Source organism: Paramisgurnus dabryanus, chromosome 21, assembly GCF_030506205.2.
Source record: "Paramisgurnus dabryanus chromosome 21, PD_genome_1.1, whole genome shotgun sequence".
NCBI classification, from domain to species: Eukaryota; Metazoa; Chordata; class Actinopteri; order Cypriniformes; family Cobitidae; genus Paramisgurnus; species Paramisgurnus dabryanus.
The window spans coordinates 18,444,970-18,463,174 of NC_133357.1; the positions used below are offsets into that span (position 1 = coordinate 18,444,970).

Genomic DNA, 18,205 nt, shown 5'->3' on the forward strand with positions numbered 1-18,205 from the left:
ATGATGTTTACTCCTGAAGGGGATCCTTCAGGCATTGGAATATCTACTGGAACGCGGTTACACCCCTCGACGCACCTTCTACATTGGTTTGGGTCACGATGAAGAGGTCAGTCTCAAGACCACTGACCCTTCAGTGGGTCACAAGCTTATAACCATGGGTCTGCTACCTATAGGTAAATTATTAAATAGTCCAAAACTGTATTTTCACAGGTGAATGGCTTACAGGGTGCAGTGAATATTGTGAAGGCTCTCAAGAGTCGTGGGGTGAAGCTTCAGTACGTTTTAGATGAAGGTCTAGCAGTGCTGGATGGTATCATAAACGGTCTGGACGGACCTGCTGCTTTGTGAGACTTTTATTTTTAGCAGTTCTATTAAAATATTAATTTCGTTATTGAGTAAGTGAGTGTTTGAACTTAGAAGATAACTCTGGTTTGTGTTTTGCAGAATAGGTGTTAGTGAGAAGGGTCAGGCCACAGTAAAGCTGACTGTTAACACTGCACCAGGACATTCATCAATGCCTCCAAGAGAAACCAGTATTGGCATATTGGCTTCAGCAGTCAGAAGGCAAGATAAAAACCCTAACACACTTTAATATTGTGAACGCAACTTAAAAGGAAAATCTGAAGCATTAATAAAGAATTCGTTCTTCGTAATATCACAGGTTGGAGGAAAATCCAATGCCAAGACTGTTTGGTTATGGACCTGAACGTGGCACCTTTGAACACCTGGCACATCGGGTAAAACCATACAAACTTAATATTTAACAGACTAACAGAAAATCACAACCTCATTTCACAAAGCACAACTGAAAATAATGAATTGCTTTTTGCATATACTGCGAGATTAATAAACCATTTTTTAATTTGTAGTTTGGCCTTCCTCTCAGATTCATCATGTCTAATCTGTGGCTATTCTCTCCATTGATCAGCAGGTAGTTCACATTTGTTGAGTTAAAACTTACTGCAGTATCTCATGTAATAACATTAGACCTGTGGCTCTTACACATGCAGAGTAATGGAGCGAAAACCTGATACAAACGCATTTGTGAGGACAACAACAGCCGTAACCATGTTTAACTCCGGTGTTAAGGTGGGCATAAAATAGAAAATGCATTTTATTTTTGGGTAAGACTTTAACTGAAGAGGTGTTCATAAGACTTATATGAAACCTTAAAGGAGTAGTCCACTTTAAAGATGGGGTCCATTGACTTTTCATAGTAGGAAAAAAATACTATGGTAAGTCAATGGGCCCCATCTTTAAAGTGGACTACTCCTTTCATTATCATGACATGACACGTGTCATGAACATGAAGGAGATTTTATGCACGTTAACGACAACTGTCATTTGTTTAATTATATAATTTTTAATGCAAAGATGACATTGTTTGAGAAGTCTTTGTTATGACAACTTGACATTAACCAATACATCATAACTTGACATGACAACTTGACATTACAAGACAACATATCTGACCACTTTTTACCAGTGATACAAATTGAATTTGTCATTAAAATTTCATTAGGTGTTAATACTCTGTCATATAGGTTTATAACAGCGTCATGAATATTTTTCTTGACCTCAACTACATTGGTACAAATATAATTTGTCATTAAAATGTCATTAAGTGTTAATACTCTGTCAAATAGTTTTATAACAACATCATGAATATTCTTCAGTTCATAATGTTTTTTTAGTTTCCTGTGTTTAACAAATAAAATCAATAATAATAATAATAATTAAAATTTAAATTATATTTTATTGCATTTGGAGACCAAATCCCCTAAAATTAAATAATAACAGTACAATAATGTGTTAAGCAATGCACCGTTGGGTCCATATCGCTGGAAAACAGATGATTACATTAAATTAAATTAATTAAATGTTTTTTTTCTTCTATGTCAGAACATTTCAGAACCCTTTGTGTGAGGAAGAACAAGTTCTGTTAGTTGTCAGTTTTATTTATGTATTGTGCACATACATTAAGTTATGTATAATCTTTTGATGTGTCTATTGCATTTTGTTAAGGTATTTAAAATTATTTGACATAGCATTAACACTTAATGACATTTAAATGACAATTTAATGTAATGTTAACCCATATAGCTAGGTAGTTTCTTAAGTTTGATCATTATTCTGCTATGTCATGTTTATGACAGATTATGATGTATTGGTTTATGTCAAGTTGTCATAACAAAGACATCTCAAACAATGTCATCTTTGCATTAAAAGTGACATAATTGAGCGAATGTTCATGTTCATTACACGTGTCATGTCATGATTATAAAGGTGTCATGTCAGTCTTATGAACACCCCTTCAAGTAAAGTGTAACCTACTTTTGTAATGGATATAGTAGTTCATATAATCAAATATCAGATTATTTGTGACCCAAGTCATTTTTGTATAATAAAGAACATTCTGTGAAAAAATAACCTTGATATCTTTAATATTGACTGAGTAAGAGATTAAAATCAATGTGAAACTTTGATGTTTCAAATCTCATAATCATATTATGAGACTTAAAGCGATACTTCAGCCAAATATCAAAATGAACCCATAATTTAATCACCATCAAGCAATCCGAGAAACACATGTCCATCATCTTCAAACAAACACATTTGGAGTTAATTTAGGAAATGTCCTTGATTGAAAACAGGAATCAGGGAACAATTTCTGGCACTGAATCCCAAAAAAGTGCATCCATCATTTACAGAAGTCATCCATACAGCTCCATGGGGTTAATAAGGGTCTTCTGTGGATAATAAATGCGATATTGTAAGAAAACTATTTTAAACTTCATAAACTATAATAACTAGCTTCAGCTAACAGCGTTTTTGGAAATGTGCCATGATAAAGATTAAAATCTTACAGAAGCAACATTTTATGTGATATCAATCTTGAATTTTAAAAATAACTTTGTTAGACTTGTGGCTTTAAGACAATTGATTTTGTAGTTTGCTATGGGACTTCTATTATATTTTTTTATGAAAAAAATCCACTGTACCTTAATTTATAACCTTTTTAACTTATCTTAAAATCTTTAATTCTGAAAATCAAGTGTCTTCTTCCAGAATATATCACAATCATGCCTGTAGGTCAAATAGTTTAGGAGCAAAACAGTTTAGTGTGGGCATGTCATTTTCATGGTTGGTGGTAAAAGTGGGATTAACAGGTTAAGGGTGAGTAAATCATGGGGTAATTTTGATATTTGGCTGGAGTATCCGTTTAAGCCTGGATTTTACAGACTTTGTCACATTTTTTTCTGATGTCTCTTGACAGGTTAATGTCTTACCGCCGCACGCGGAAGCTTTCGTCAATCTGCGAATCCACTCGGCCCAAACGTTGCAGGAGGTGAGAGGTCATAATGTAACCACAGCAATAATGTTGACACATTCAACCTAAACTAAAGCACAGAGTTCATGCTTCACTTCTGAAAGTTTATTTATTAACTTTTGCTATGTACATGTTTTAGGTGAAAGACAAGACAAAAAAATCAATATACCCTACGAGTACCAAAAAGTGAAAATGTTCAGAATCTGTTTAAATGAGTATTACAGATACCCCACTTTGTTTTCTTTCCAGGTTATGGACTTGATCGGGTCGATTGTAGCAGATGAGCGTGTGAAGATCGAGTTGGTCAACGGGTTCGATCCGTTGCCCATCAGCTCCTATGATGAACGGTCATTTGGTTACCAGATCATTAAGAAAACGGTGCAAGGCATGTTTCCTCACGTCAGTGTGGCTCCTGGTAAGTTGCGTACTTCATAACTACTTGAGTGGCCCTACACACTTAATCGACTCATGAAGAGACATCATGCACTCTTAGCTGTTCAATGACTTCCTCTCCCAGGTATTTGTGTTGGCAATACTGACAGTCGTCATTATAAGGACATCGCTCGAGACATTTATCGCTTTGCCCCATCGTGGTTTAAACCAGGTGATCCTCAGAGGTACGACACATGCTTATACTGCAATATTGCTGTTGTAGTGCTGTCCCAGTGAAATGTCTTTACCTTTATGTCCCCCTAATAGATTTCATGGCGTGAACGAGAGAATCTCCATTAAGAACTATGAAGAGCTCGTGCTGTTTTACTTCCACCTTATCCAGAATAATGACGTCAGGAAGTTGCCTTCACCTCACAGCAGCCAGCATGAGCTGTAGGACTTTCGGCAATACAAGACATTAAGGTTGACACTCAGAGATTTGTTTTAATAAACGTAAAATTTGAATCTATACAAAATCATTATTAGTACCACTATACTGCCCTCCGAAGGCTAAGTGCAGTAAACACTGAAACAGAGAATTTTTTTTAAAGGTGCCGTAGAATGTAAAACCGTATTGATGATAATTAAGAGTTATGTATGTGGTAATAAAATATCGTAAGCCTCAAACACGATTGCATGCAAAAAACAGGCCAATCTCAACATAACACCGACTATGACGTTACAATCGAGATGTACGCCCCCAACATTAAATTACACATTAAAGGTGCAGTGTGTAAATTTTGCAGTGAGATTGTGAATTGCAACCAACGGTTCAGGCCACCATTCATTGAAACACATAGAGAAGCTACGGTAGCCACCACAGGACAAACATGTTGTTGTCTAAAAAAGAAATACAGTAGTGCCAAAACATGCTCTGTACAGCAGTTTAGGGCTACTTTAGAAACATGGCGGCACAAAATGGCAACGTCCATATAAGGGGGCCCACAGCGTATGTAGATAAAAAGTCTTATTTTAAGATAATAAACACATAACTGTTTATTATGTAAGGTCTTTATGCATCACTGATAATATAGTTATGTATATAATATTGCATTTCTGTCAATAGATCCTTCTTAAAGTTACACACTGCACCTTTAAATTAATGTTGCTACAATGCTAAAAACAAAGTTGTGACTGCTGGGTTAGCGCTATATGCTAGTGTTTAGGCTAAAGTTCTACTATTGACGTTACAGTTATGTTTTGCAGGTCCATTATGAATAAAAACACAAAATCTGTATCTTCTTCTGATACAGCCTCAAACATTTAAGATCTGTTTGCACACACGCCGAGCTACTGAAATAAGCCGCTCTGAGAAACAGCCAATCCGAGCTTAACATTATAATTCATGACCCTTTCAAATAAGGTAATACTACTGTATATAATACATTGTATTAATGCATTTTTCGGCACCTTTAAACTTTTTACACCAATCAGTCAAACATGTTACTGCAAATTTTTCTGAAATGGGACAAATATGAGCCAGGAGACTTTGTCACCAGACAAAATAGATGTCACAAAGCCAATTTCAAGCCTTAAAGGGATACTCCAGCCAAATATCAAAATTACCCAATGATATACTCGCCCTCAAGCAATTTGAGATACACATGTCCATCATCTAACAGATGAGCACATTTGGAGTTATTTTTGTAATGACGCCATTTTGGGCTAACAGGAGTTTTAGTGTAGTGAGCATTGGTTGCCATGGGTATGTTGCGCAGTGACTCATGTGAAGCTAGTCGGAAGCTAGTTATTATAGTTTATAAAGTTTAAAATATGGACATTTTTCTTACAATATTGCATTGATAAAAGTATTTTGTGGGTAATCAACCCATTGTAGCTGTTTGGATTATTTCTGACTTTAAAAATGAAAATTCTGTCATCATTTACTCTCATGTTGTTACAAACCTATATCAATATTTTAGTTCTGATGAACCCGAAGGAAGATATTTTGAGAAATGTTTGTAACCAAACCATTTGTGAACCTCATTCACTTCCATATTATTATTTTTTCCTACTATGGAAGTAAATGGGGTCCATTTAAAAAGTGCATGCATCCTTTACAGAAGTTGTTCCCTGATCCCTATTTTCTCCCATTATAAGCTTGGAACTAAAATACTAAAAAAACTCCAAATGTGTTTGTCTGAAAGATGATGGACATATATATCTCGGATTGCTTGAGGGTGAGTAAATCACAGGGTAATTTTGATATTTGGCTGGAGTATCGTTTTAACTCAATTTTGACCTAATGTTTAGTTACTGTGCTTTACCTTTGTAGGGCATAATCAGGATCATCCTTTTGAGGTGTATATGTGTTATAGAAAGGGGTCTTGGGACATATACATTTTGGTGACGTAGATAGATTAAAGTGATAGGTAAACAAAGGGCATCATTTCAGACTATTCATTCATTAACCTGAACTCTTAATGGAGTGATATCATGAACAAGGCATTGCACTGAAAATATTAATGATTGCTATGAGTAACTTGGCTGAAATATAAAACTCCTTTAAAGTGACTGATCACCAATACAGTTGCAAGGGAGTAAATAAAAATGGCCATTATGATGATGGTGCAGAGGAATGTTGGGCTTCTCTGCAGTCAGTATAAAGATAGAAATCACAGCCAGTGTTGGGTATTTTAGGGATACAAGAATGCAGTTTGAAAAAAAATCCTACCAGTTTGAATTGTTTGGATTTTCTTTATATGTTTATTTTTACGGCCTTGCAGATATGCAGTGTTACCGGTTTGGATGAACCCTTTGTCTCAGACATACCCTGAGCACTTCCTAGGTATTCACAAATGTGTTTTGCATTTTTATGGTTGCTTTTCAAATGGTTGCATTGTGGGCCAGCAGGTTTTTGTTAGATTCAAACTTTCTAATAATCATCTGCCTTAAAGACTGCAGTGCTTTATTCCACCCTTAAAGGAAGGTAAATAGTTTTAGTCTGGTGAAAGGTTTAAAGTGTGGGTCAATAAACCCAAATTTGCTTTTGGAGAGCAGTTACATAAAGTTTGGTGTCTGTACTGAGCTAAACAAGAGTGCTTTTGATTTTTGGACGTTAACTTGAATTCTTAATTCTGTTTTGCACTGATCTGTACTGTAATTTTGTAATGTATTGTTTTGATTATCTTAACATTTCATGATAAATAAAAAGTAGTTAAAAAACACAAACATATGTAATATTTTTACTGATTCAGAGGAATTCATCTCTTATACGGTACTGTGCAAAAGTGGCCACCACCACTAGACTTCTTGTTTTAGAAGTTTTAATGTCCATCCATATTTATTTTTCAATCTATTTTATTAAGATACAAACAGAAAATACAGGAAATATGTACAAAAAATACATTTTCAGGACAAAATGTCTTCTTTAGGCATTGTCGGTGTTTAGTGTGACCTCTCTTGGCACTAAACACATATTGAGCGTTTTTGAGCAGAAGACTAATTTCTTTAAAATTATATTTCAGATACGATATATAGATGGTTTCATCGGATGCACATGCCAAAGTGTTTTTTTTTTGTGTGTGTATAGAGTTAGCAGGCTTTTTGGGATGAAACCAGTATTCCACTAACTTCTAGGTTAACCTACAACAATATGTCATCCCTGCAGCAGTCTGTTGCAATCTAAATCACACTATACAGTATGTAAAATCATTAACTGTACAATAATCTTGCAAACTAATTAGCCTTTTTTATTCAGGTTAGTATAATCAAACAAGTTAGACTGTGTAGCATAATATTAGTATAAAGAAGTATTACAACACAATACCTAAAAGCATGTGGTTTCCCCATCCCAATTTAAAGAAAATATTTTAACAAAGCACACGTTTGTGTGACATTGTTACAAGATGCACTGCAACAATAACATTGCACACATTTCTCCTACAGGAGTGTTACAGTACTACACATTAGATTACATGGGGCTGTCACTGCACATTCACAGCCACATTATAAGGCCAGTCACAGCACAAACACTTAATATTAAAGATAGTTCTTGCAGGACATTTCTGAACAAATGTTCTCTCATTGGAACAATGATAAAAGGATGCCTCGTCATCTGGGTTCGTATAAATACCATCTGGCTTGTCTACACAGAATCTTCCTCCAGCTGCACCTGTAGGCAAAACATAAGGTCCTGTAGGCATATTTGTTGGCTGATCATGAGGTGGTATTGTTCCTGTTGGCTGATCATTAGGTCTTGTATTTGTTGGCAGAGCGTAAGGTTTTATCGTTGTCCCGCCAGGCTGATGTGTTGCATTTGAAGAGAGAGGAGGGAATTCTGGAGAACAATTAAAGAGATTTCACACTTTATTTAATTTCATAATTACTTTGGTTTATATGGAAGCCCATTTCCGCCATATACGAAAAAAATCATGTTCTTGTAAAAGTTGAAATTATGACAAAAAGGCATAATTATCAGATAAAAAATTGAAATTAGGACTTTTCGACTTCATAATTTCGACTTTAACCAGAACATGATTTTTTCTCATTTGGCGGAAATAGGTTTATACCATCTTTGTATGTAAAAAGGGATGTCAATCTTTTAAAGGGATAGTTCACTCAAAAATGAAAATTCTCTTATATTAAAGTATATTCTCTAATGAACCTACACTGTAAAAAAAATCCTTGTTGCACTTAATTTTTTAAGTTTAAACACGTTTCTTGACTAGTAAGAATTTGGTATAAATTAAAAACATTAAGTTGAATGGGCTTAAGTTATTACAACTTTATTTTTATAATTTATAGCAACTTCTGAATAGTCAGAAAAGTTTATATTAATTTTAAATTCAAGTTGATTAAACTTATTTTTTACAGTGTATGAGATTTGAAGCTGACATGCCACCATAATTAAATGTTTGCTTTATTTCCAGTTTCACTAAAAAGCTCAAAATATTAATAATTTTCTTTCACAAACCTTTAGGGGCTGTTTACACTTGGTATTAAGATGTTTTCATCGATCGGATCACAAGCGGACGAGAGAGACACATTACGTTTACACCTGGTATCCGTCTCTTTTGTCCACTTTCGAGCGCATCTGTCCTGAATACTGTGAGGGGGTGGTCTGTGAGACGGTGGGCGAGTCTCTCTGTTGTCATTCAAACCCAAGCGGGAGTAATTATGAGTTTATATGGACGCAAACTAATATTATGTCGGAGTCCACTGCTTGTTTAGGAAGTAAACATGCTGCACAGAGTTTTGTTCGTGTGTATGTAAGAGCTTTCTCTGAATTTTCAGCGCAATTGATGAAATAGGATCGCGCAACTTTCACACGCTTTGAAAACGAAACTACGGAGATCCTCCTTTTTAGTTTTATCAATGAAAGGCTAAAAATAGCGCTGTTCACCGTATGTTCACGCCAGAAGTCAAAAAAAGACGTAAAACTTGTGTTTAATACCTCAGATTAGATAAATGGGCGGAGAGAAGGCGGTCGCGTGTGGCTGTTTGAACACATTCAACCACATATGCGTTCCGCAACTCCAAAGCGATCCGATCGAAAGTGGTTTCGACTACCTCTGGATGTGGTTGAAAGTGGTCGAAAGTGGACGAGCTCAAAACGTTTTGAACACCGTTTACACCTGGCATTAACGTCGTCCACTTGTGATCCGATCGACGAAAACGCATGTTAATGCCAAGTGTAAACAGCCTCTTATATTTGGCATTTGGATAACATGAATGATGAATGGATTTGCTTTTTAAAGATTTTCCCAGAAGATGAAAAAATGGCATTTTAGTTTAACCGAATAATAGGAAGGCGTATAGGGGAAAATATGGCATGAGGGTCAATGGTCAAGAGAATTTTCATATTTAGGTAAACTATTTCTTTAATATTCATTATTCGTCCGTTATGAAGATTACCGATGTTTAGAAGTTGATGCAGGTGACCGATGAGAGGGTTTTTGCCCTGCCCGCAGAACTGTCCTGAAAAGTCATCGAGATCCAGAGCCCAGACCATGGCTCCTCCGAACGCATTGTCCTTGAGGTAGCGGACCTGAAGCAGAACCAGATTTCATTTTTTAGCACCTGTATATTGTTTGACAGACATCCAATGTAGTGCAGTGTGTAGGCCAGAGGTCTCGACCCTGTTTTTGGATGGCTACTGTCCTGCAGAGCTCCAACCCTTTTAAAACACACCTAAACCAGCTTATCAAGTTGTTCAGGGCTATCTGAAAATTGCAGGCAGGTGTGTTGGAGCAGGGTGGTAACCAATGTATGCAGGAGAAGAGGTCAGGGTTTATAATCCCGGCTGTAGGCTAACGTCGTATACACAATTACCTTTGTATCAAAGCTGTCCTTGTTGTCAAACCCCACCCATTCTTGTCCTTTTGTTGCATATGGAACTTTTTGGTCATCGATGAGTTGCACAGAGGCACCTTGAAGGAAAGTGCAGACCTGATGGGAAATAAGCAAATTATTATATTGCAATTAAGCTGCATGTATAAAATACTTCAGACAAGAAAATAATGCATTATAATTAAAGCATATGTGAGTTTATAGACGAGACCTCGTAATAGGACCAGAATCCGGCCTCTCTGGTGTACGTTCCAGCTGAAGCCGGACCACCAGCTGGATCTCCCACTCCACTAGCCGAGGACGACAGACGGAACGTTCGTCCATATGTTGCAAACCCCATCCTCAGCTTCTCCACAGGAGCACCCTGATCTTTCCAGTATGTCATTGCAAAATCCTGCGTTGTCATTGTGAGATAATTATTATTACAAGATCGTACTTAAACATACAAATGAGATTGATTGCTAGAATTCATATGAAGTATCCACCTTGTTAAATACAAATTGCTTTGTGAAATTGTGCTGGTATGTCATATATTATTTACATTTTGACATAGGGCACCTATTACGCACAATCCACTTAAAGTGTTTGGACATAAATGTGTGTTGGCAGTGTATGAAGACAACAACCCTAGAATGCAAAAATCCACCCTTTCCTAAATTTTGATTCTCTTTTAAACAAATAAGACATGCTATTTTGATTTGTTTGTTAATGTGACATCACACAGACAAAGCCCCTCCCACGTCTACTGACTGACTGGTATTTTTTTTACCCAAAAAGCTTTTTTATGTGTTTGTTAGCACACTGTAGCGCTAATGCAGATAAATATACTATTGTCTCAGACTGTATTCACAGAAATCAGATCTATTTTTAACTGAAAACACTTATCGTCTGTTAGTAAGGGAGGGAGGAGCAGTAGCTCTTTTGCATTTAAAGGTACAGACACAAAAAAGCGCTATTTTGCTCCAACCCAAATAGGGGCATTTTGGACATGCTGTAACAAATGATCTGTGGGGTATTTTGAGCAGAAACTTCACAAACACATTTAAGGCACACCTGAGACTTATATTACATCTTGTAAAAATGGGCGTAATATGTGACCTTTAAAGGCGCTCTAAGCGAATAATGTGCGACGTCACTTCCTGTTGATGTTTGAACTGTTTTCAAACAGACAGAGCGTAGCTAACTCCTCCCCCTCCCCCTCCCTTCCGTGCTTTCATGAACGCGCCAAACCCCCACCCCCAAATCCTTCTTGTCGTTTATTGGCTGGAATACTTTGTTTTGTTTTGTGCTGGCTAGGTTTGGCCGTTTGTTGATATTGCCGTTTGTGAAGCCTGGGCTGTCTACAGAGATCGCGTTTTTTTACAGTTTGATCAGCGGACAGGCAGCAAGCAGATAGTGAGGAGATGTTTCCGGTATGTAACAAAAAATGTTTTATGGTCTAAAACGCTTCAATTCGCTTAGAGCACCTTTAAATTAGAAATATTGTAAAGTATTCTTACGGTATTAAAGTAGATGTTGTCTCCTGTGTCTTTAGACCCACGATACAAAGGACTGTTGTGTCCGGTGGAACTCTCCCATGAGCCGTGGAAGTCGTAAGTCATGACACTGATGAAGTCCAGATACCTGCATTACAAGTTTATGGTATCATTTTTTACATTCTTTAACAAGTAGATACTCAGGATTCAAATCTGATCTAAATATCTTGTAAACAACACAAAAGACATACTTGGAAATTTCTGCAACTTCATAACCACCATCAATGGTCGCTTTCCCAGCAGCCACTGCAGCAGAGACCATGAGTCTGGGCTTTCCAGTAGCTTGACTCTCTGCCTCATAAGCTTCCAGGAGCTCCTGTTAAGGTCAGAATTATAATGGAAGTTGAAAAGTGTGGATTTAAATCCCTAAATGAACAGAATATACAAGTAAACAGTATGATGCAAGACAAACTGTAACCAATGTTTCTTTATACCTCTGGACAGCTGTTTCAGTCATACAATACCAAGTCCTACATCTACTTGAATGGGGGAAAAGCGAGTGATCTTTCAAAAATTGCTGGCTAAAATTGTAATTAAACAACATATTTCCGACCTTACATCAACTGTACCATTAATTTAATGTTTCTTTACCTCAAATTTGCAATAAAAAATAAACGATTTTTGAGGTTGCTTCAGATACTATGCATATCGATTGATAATCGATTGATAATTGGCTCTTTGTACTTGAGGCGGGACTGATGTCACTAGAGCAGCCATATTGAGAGTTGCAATTCCCCCACTCATAATAATATTTTATACCACGTGGCTGTTGAATGCTTGATTCTGATTGGCCGACAAATGTTCCATGGGTGTGATTATTTTTTCAATAACCCCACACTTAAAGGAATAGTCTACTCATTTTCAATATGTTATTACCTTAACTAAGAATTGTTGATACATCCCTCTGTCATCTGTGTGCGTGCACGTAAGCGCTGGAGCGCGCTGCGACACTTCGATAGCATTTAGCTTAGCCCCATTCATTCAATGGTATCAAACAGAGATAAAGTTAGAAGTGACCAAACACATCAACGTCACTTCAAACTTTATCTCTGAGTGGTACCATTGAATGAATGGGGCTAAGCTAAATGCTATCGAAGTGTAGCAGCGCGCTTACGTGCACGCACACAGATGATAGAGGGATGTATCAACTCTTCTTAGTTAAAGGAATAGTCTACCCTTTTACCATATTAAACTATGTTATTACCTCAACTTAGACGAATTAATACATACCTATCTTTTTTCAATGCGTGCACTGTACACCGTGTTATGAATGTGTTAGCATTTAGCCTAGCCCCATTCATTCCTATGGTACCAAACAGGGAAGCCATCAAACACTTCCATGTTTTCCCTATTTAAAGACTGTTACATGAGGAGTTATACTAGTAAGTATGGTGCCACAAAATAAAACTTTTTTTTGGTACCATAGGAATGAATGGGGCTAGGCTAAATGCTAACACATTCATAACACGCTGTACAGTGCACGCATTGAAAAAAGATATATGTATTAATTCGTCTAGGTTGAGGTAATAACATAGTTTAATATGGCAAAAGAGTAGACTATTCCTTTAAGGTAATAACATAGTTTAATATTGAAAATGAGTAGACTATTCCTTTAACCTTTAAAATGTCTTGGGGGGGAGTTCAATGGTATTTCAAGCATTCTGACTTATTAACACAGTTATAGAGTTGTTTCCTCATGCTAAACGTAGGCAAAGTGTCAAAAAAGCAGTTGGACGTGTTACAGAGTATTTGTACCGAATGCACTTCGCCAGGGTTCGCACAAGTTTCGAAAAGTTTTTTTCGATTACAGGTCCAGCTGACGTTTCAGGGGTTTTCTATAAGGGCACTTCCCCCGGAAAACCCCGCCCACCCGTCAATCAGCGGGAGACGCTAGAACTTGCAAATCTTATCACGTGACAGCTTTGTTTAATTTCAAAACTCAACAATGGCACGAAAGAAGAAGTGTGTTTTTGGATGTAAGGAGAAGAAATCCAGCCTTTTGAAAACAATGGACATAGTTTATTATCCAGGGTAGCAGCGGAGTTTTGCGTGTGTGTTTGATGCGCTGGATTTTCCCAACCGGGTCACGAGTTGCATGCGGTAAGTAAGACTTCTGTCTTATGTTGAAAATAGGCGTGTGCATATTATATAAATGACACGAACATGTATTGAATCATAAGTTATAAGTGTTGTATAGTGTTGCATGACTTGAACTCGCTCCTCCCGCGGAATTAACTCCTTTTTCGTACGTTATCGGAAATATTCCGTAAAGCTAATCTCTCTTTTATAAATCTGATTAAACTAAAGACTCTTTGGAGATATAAAGGATGTAATACTACTCTATAGGTCCTCTACATTAACATCAGAAATACAGAAACAGTGTTACGTGAGCTTTAAAAATAGGCACAAGAGCAATATTTTTAGTAAACGTGGTATAAGCGGAATAATTTACTCCATTCCTTTGAATTATTTGAAAATAATGCACACCCAAGGTGTTAATGCGGCACGCATGTAATTTAAAGGCCCGTCGTTAATTATTCCTTACATGTTTTATCATTTTTATCTTTGTTGGAACCAAATTTAATTTTAATACTATTTCTGAGCTTTTTACACTTACAAAATCGTTATAATGTTTGTGTACAGGTCACAGACAACGTGGTGCCTTGATTGTTTCAAAGAGTAAACGCTGAAGTACCTTGCAGAGCAATGTGAACCTTTGCTTGTCTTCTGGTGGACTTCCACGGGAACCAGGATATTCCCAGTCCAGATCCAAACCATCAAAACCATGTTGCCTCAAAAAACTAATTGTGGACTGAATAAACGTCTGCCTGTTTTGTGGGGTGGACACCATGGCACTGAACCTGAAATAATGGCAACACTATAAAAATTACAGTATTACTGGGTATTACTGGCAACTAGCTGCCAGTAACTTACTGTAGATTTTACATAAATGTTATTTACTGGCAACAGTTTGTTCAAAGTTAAATGAACATGAAACATTTTCAGTCTTTATCTTCTACAGTAAGTTACTGGCAACCAGCTGCATAATTACACATTTTTTACAGTGAAGAATAAATCCTATTCAGTTTGATGAAAACTATTCAGTGTTTCAGTATTTAAGCAAGACACTTACTGAGTTACGCCAAAGTTCCAGCCTCCCACAGCCAAAAGTGTTTTCAAACCAGGGTTTCTGTCGAATATTTATCTCATTATTCAAACATGCCTTTTGGAACGGCAAATAATCACTTTGCTATATGATTTAATTTGACACTTACATTTGTTTCAATCCGTTAAAAGATTGGTAGAGAGTTTCATCGTTCCATTCATAGGTGGTCAGCTGATTTGCCTGATTAATTACTGAAAATGCGTAAATCAAATGGGTGCATAATTGTGGGTCTATGTTTGAAGGCAGGTATTTCCCAACATCAGTCCTGTACTGGGACCAGTTTGTGAAGTAGCATACGAGATCGGAACCCAATGCTGGAATAACAAAAAGGAATTTATATAGTGTGAATTTATTAAAATGAACATAAAATTTTACTTAACATTTTTAAAAGAAACTTACCAAAATGACAGAATGCCAAACAAAACCCTGAAAAGATGGGAAATGTTAAAACATTAAACACTCTATGAAACTCAAAAAAAGTAAATACATCACTAAGGAAACAATACACTCACCAGCTAAACCAATAAATTTAGCCATCATATGGTTGTGGTTGTGTCAGGCACGAGACTGCTTGTTACTGCTGTAAGAAAGACAGTGACATTGGTTATATTTTTCCTCTTATTTCCCAACACACACCCCCGGGATGACACCAATGATTAACCAAAATGCAAATGAACCAAAATGTCCAAATATAGCTGTTGTGTCGTCATCCACTTCAGATAATGTCGCAAATTACATGTTTAGTAAGCAAACGTTGCACAATAGCTGTAGGCTTTAGTTTAGGTTTTTTTTCTGTAACATAATTAAGGGGAACTCTGTTACTGTATTTAAATAAATCTGTAAAGGTCATAAGCAAATTGCTGTTTCCTATCACGCAGTTGATGATCGAATCGATTAAAAAATGACACAGTCAGTGTGGTGTAACTAATGCAATAATTCAGATTTCACCACAGCTTTCCTTAAAAAATACCAGTAAGAGTGATGTATGCTGTTTTCTGCCTCAAGTGCAGGGAGTCATACATTCTTGAAAATAAAAAGTTGTTAATTACGAAATCAAAGTATTCATATTTTGAAAATAAAGTCAAAACATTTGTAGAATTATAAGATTACAGTTTTAATTTTACAAGAATGAGTTAAATAAAATTATTCTAAGAATTAAGTAAAAGTAACACAAATTAAGTCATAGCATAAAAGTTACAAGAATGTACAAAAGTTGTCACATAACTGTACCTTTTCAAAAATATATATACTTTTGTAAATAAAAGGTGCATATTGGTATACAGTATTAGGACCCTTTTAAAAAGTACAGAGTAACTTTTATACCTTTTATTTTTAGATTGAAGTATTGCCAAAATACCAAGGATATCTTATTACTTTTTTCTTAAAATATAATTTAACCAAATTCTCTGCACCAGTGTTTGAATTATGTCAAAGATTATGGGGGGTCTCCTAGCTAAGTTCCCACAGCCAAGCAACCCCTCGCCCTCCATTATAGGGTCGCCGTGATTTCATAAAGTAAGATGTAATCCTGTATTAATGTATTAATCAAAGAATACATTGATACCCTTTAAATAAGTGTGAAATAATAGTTTAAGAAGCCATTTTTAAAAGCCCGTAACTTGGTGTGCGTCCCCCCCTGTGTACGATGCATCTCTTCGTGCCCCCCCAAAGAAAATGTATCACTTAAAACAATCTAAAATGAAACAAAACATATTAAATAATAGCCTTTTTTTAAAGGTTTAATTCACAGAATTTATGATAAATTAATGTATTTTATAAAATGTTTTTTGCATTGTTTTCAAATCAAATATCAAAAAAAAAAAAAAAAAATAAGATGGATTGTCTAGATGAGCAAAATATAGTGTTTAGACAAAAACATTCAATTTAAGTGAATTTTTGCTTAAAACAGGCCAATTAATCTGCCATAAAACTTGGGGTCCCTGCCACAAATTGGGACAAATAATGTACAGTATTGTTTGTGGCATCCCAGCACAAGAATTTTAAATTCATGTAGTATTTTAATTTTAATAAAAACCAGGGGACCCCTCTAATTAATATTTTTGTGCTTTATAGGGGGTCCAGGCCTATTATTATTACTGTTTATTATTACAAGTTTTATATAGCACATTTCATATATGTAATTGATGTAGTAATTAATGTAATTCACCAAATGCTATTCAGAGACGTGAGTTAAAAGAGAAAAATATTAAATAACAAATCACAACAAAAGCCAAATATACAATGATTGCAAGAAGTGAAAAGTTGGATCAACTTAAAAAAATACTTCAGTTGGTAACACTTCAACTTAAATCTTTCACCAGTAAAACTTGAAATAAAAAAAATTACATTTTTTAAGTGTTACCAATTGAAGTAGTTGATCCAACGTTTCACTTTTTACAGTGCCTAAGACTTTAAAATGAAAATAAATAAAATGGATTATAAATGCACATAAAAAGACTGAAGTAAAAATGCAGTATGTGTGAGCAGCCCAGTCCTCAGTCAGTAAATGCACAGATAGAAAAAAAAGTTTTTTTTAAAGTGATACTGTTGATATTATCTCGTAGCGGCTTCCCGCTGCGGGTGGCAAAATGAACAAAACTTCCTTCTTAAAAAGTTATTCTCCAACAATTTTCCATGACATCATCTAAAATAAGTTATACAACTATAAAATGTATAAAGTATCTGATTTAACACAAGTTACAGATTGGTTCAGTATCTGCTTGTGAGTCATGATGTGCTTCATTAGACAGCATTCAAATGGAACAACCAAATCTGAACATTAACAATTAGTCCTTTAGCAGATGCTTTCATCCAAATCAAATCATAAATGAGGAACAACAAACAATAACCTGTTATACATGCAGAACTTTCAGAAGTCTAGAGAAGTAAAAGCATGAGAAAAGAGAAAAAAGATACAATCATATACAATACACAGAAGTGAAAATAGGGTGGCAAAACTATTGTAGCGTTTTAATATGGATGTGAAAGATGCTTTGTTTTGAAGTGACATCATGTTCTTATAAAGGTACCGATACCATTTACTTACATGGGTAATTAAGTAATTACTGTAGATACAAGCCCTGAACCTAACCCTAAACCTAATCTATATTAATCCAAACATGTAGTTACAAGTAATATTTTGTTGGGTAAGTGCGCTATAATTATGCTCATACTATTAAATAAAGTGCCTTTATAAAAGCAATGATGGAAAATTGTTTATTTATATCCTGAATAATAGGCAATTATCTATATATTTTAACCTAATAACAAACAGACCATGCAAATTATAACTACATACCTTTAAAACAGCTGAAAATGGCACCACACTGTAGTCTGATTTTTCGGATTATAAGTCCAAAAACACACTGGTAAAACCGAAAGCTTCGAGACTAAAGCCTGTCAGCACACTGTCAGCTATTTACATGTGCAGACTATACGTGCCTGTGCATT

The 18,205-nt window shown here is 35.8% G+C and overlaps 2 protein-coding genes across 2 annotated transcripts in view; one reads left to right on the top strand and one right to left on the bottom strand.

Moving 5' to 3' along the window:
• Nucleotides 1-6,934, top strand: part of LOC135775678 (N-fatty-acyl-amino acid synthase/hydrolase PM20D1.2-like) — a 12,389-nt gene extending 5,455 nt beyond the window's left edge. Inside the window, exons 4-13 of the mRNA XM_065286079.2 lie at nucleotides 20-106; nucleotides 211-344; nucleotides 445-564; nucleotides 662-737; nucleotides 870-931; nucleotides 1,011-1,089; nucleotides 3,278-3,349; nucleotides 3,581-3,746; nucleotides 3,849-3,948; nucleotides 4,031-6,934. Coding sequence (XP_065142151.1) covers nucleotides 20-106; nucleotides 211-344; nucleotides 445-564; nucleotides 662-737; nucleotides 870-931; nucleotides 1,011-1,089; nucleotides 3,278-3,349; nucleotides 3,581-3,746; nucleotides 3,849-3,948; nucleotides 4,031-4,160 — 1,026 coding nt within the window. The 3' untranslated portion in view covers nucleotides 4,161-6,934. The remainder of the gene's footprint in view (nucleotides 1-19; nucleotides 107-210; nucleotides 345-444; nucleotides 565-661; nucleotides 738-869; nucleotides 932-1,010; nucleotides 1,090-3,277; nucleotides 3,350-3,580; nucleotides 3,747-3,848; nucleotides 3,949-4,030) is intronic.
• A 500-nt stretch (nucleotides 6,935-7,434) lies between these two features.
• LOC135775680 (acidic mammalian chitinase-like) lies at nucleotides 7,435-18,205 on the bottom strand. Its single transcript, XM_065286081.2, has 12 exons — nucleotides 18,054-18,205; nucleotides 15,268-15,335; nucleotides 15,155-15,181; nucleotides 14,865-15,069; nucleotides 14,723-14,779; nucleotides 14,285-14,450; nucleotides 11,781-11,905; nucleotides 11,554-11,677; nucleotides 10,266-10,448; nucleotides 10,037-10,153; nucleotides 9,620-9,752; nucleotides 7,435-8,042 (listed from the first exon to the last, which is right to left on the bottom strand). The coding sequence occupies exons 2-12, from the start codon at nucleotides 15,293-15,295 to the stop codon at nucleotides 7,690-7,692; spliced, it is 1,518 nt and encodes a 505-aa protein (XP_065142153.1). The 5' UTR covers nucleotides 15,296-15,335; nucleotides 18,054-18,205; the 3' UTR covers nucleotides 7,435-7,689.

Coding starts and splice junctions, on each gene's coding strand:
- LOC135775680 (XM_065286081.2), bottom strand. CDS start 15,295: ATGATGGCTAAATTTATTGGTTTAGCTG. Junction 14,451..14,722: donor TGGAACTTTGGCGTAACTCA/GTAAGTGTCTTG, acceptor CCATTATTTCAG/GTTCAGTGCCATGGTGTCCA. Junction 10,449..11,553: donor ACAACATCTACTTTAATACC/GTAAGAATACTT, acceptor ATGACAACGCAG/GATTTTGCAATGACATACTG.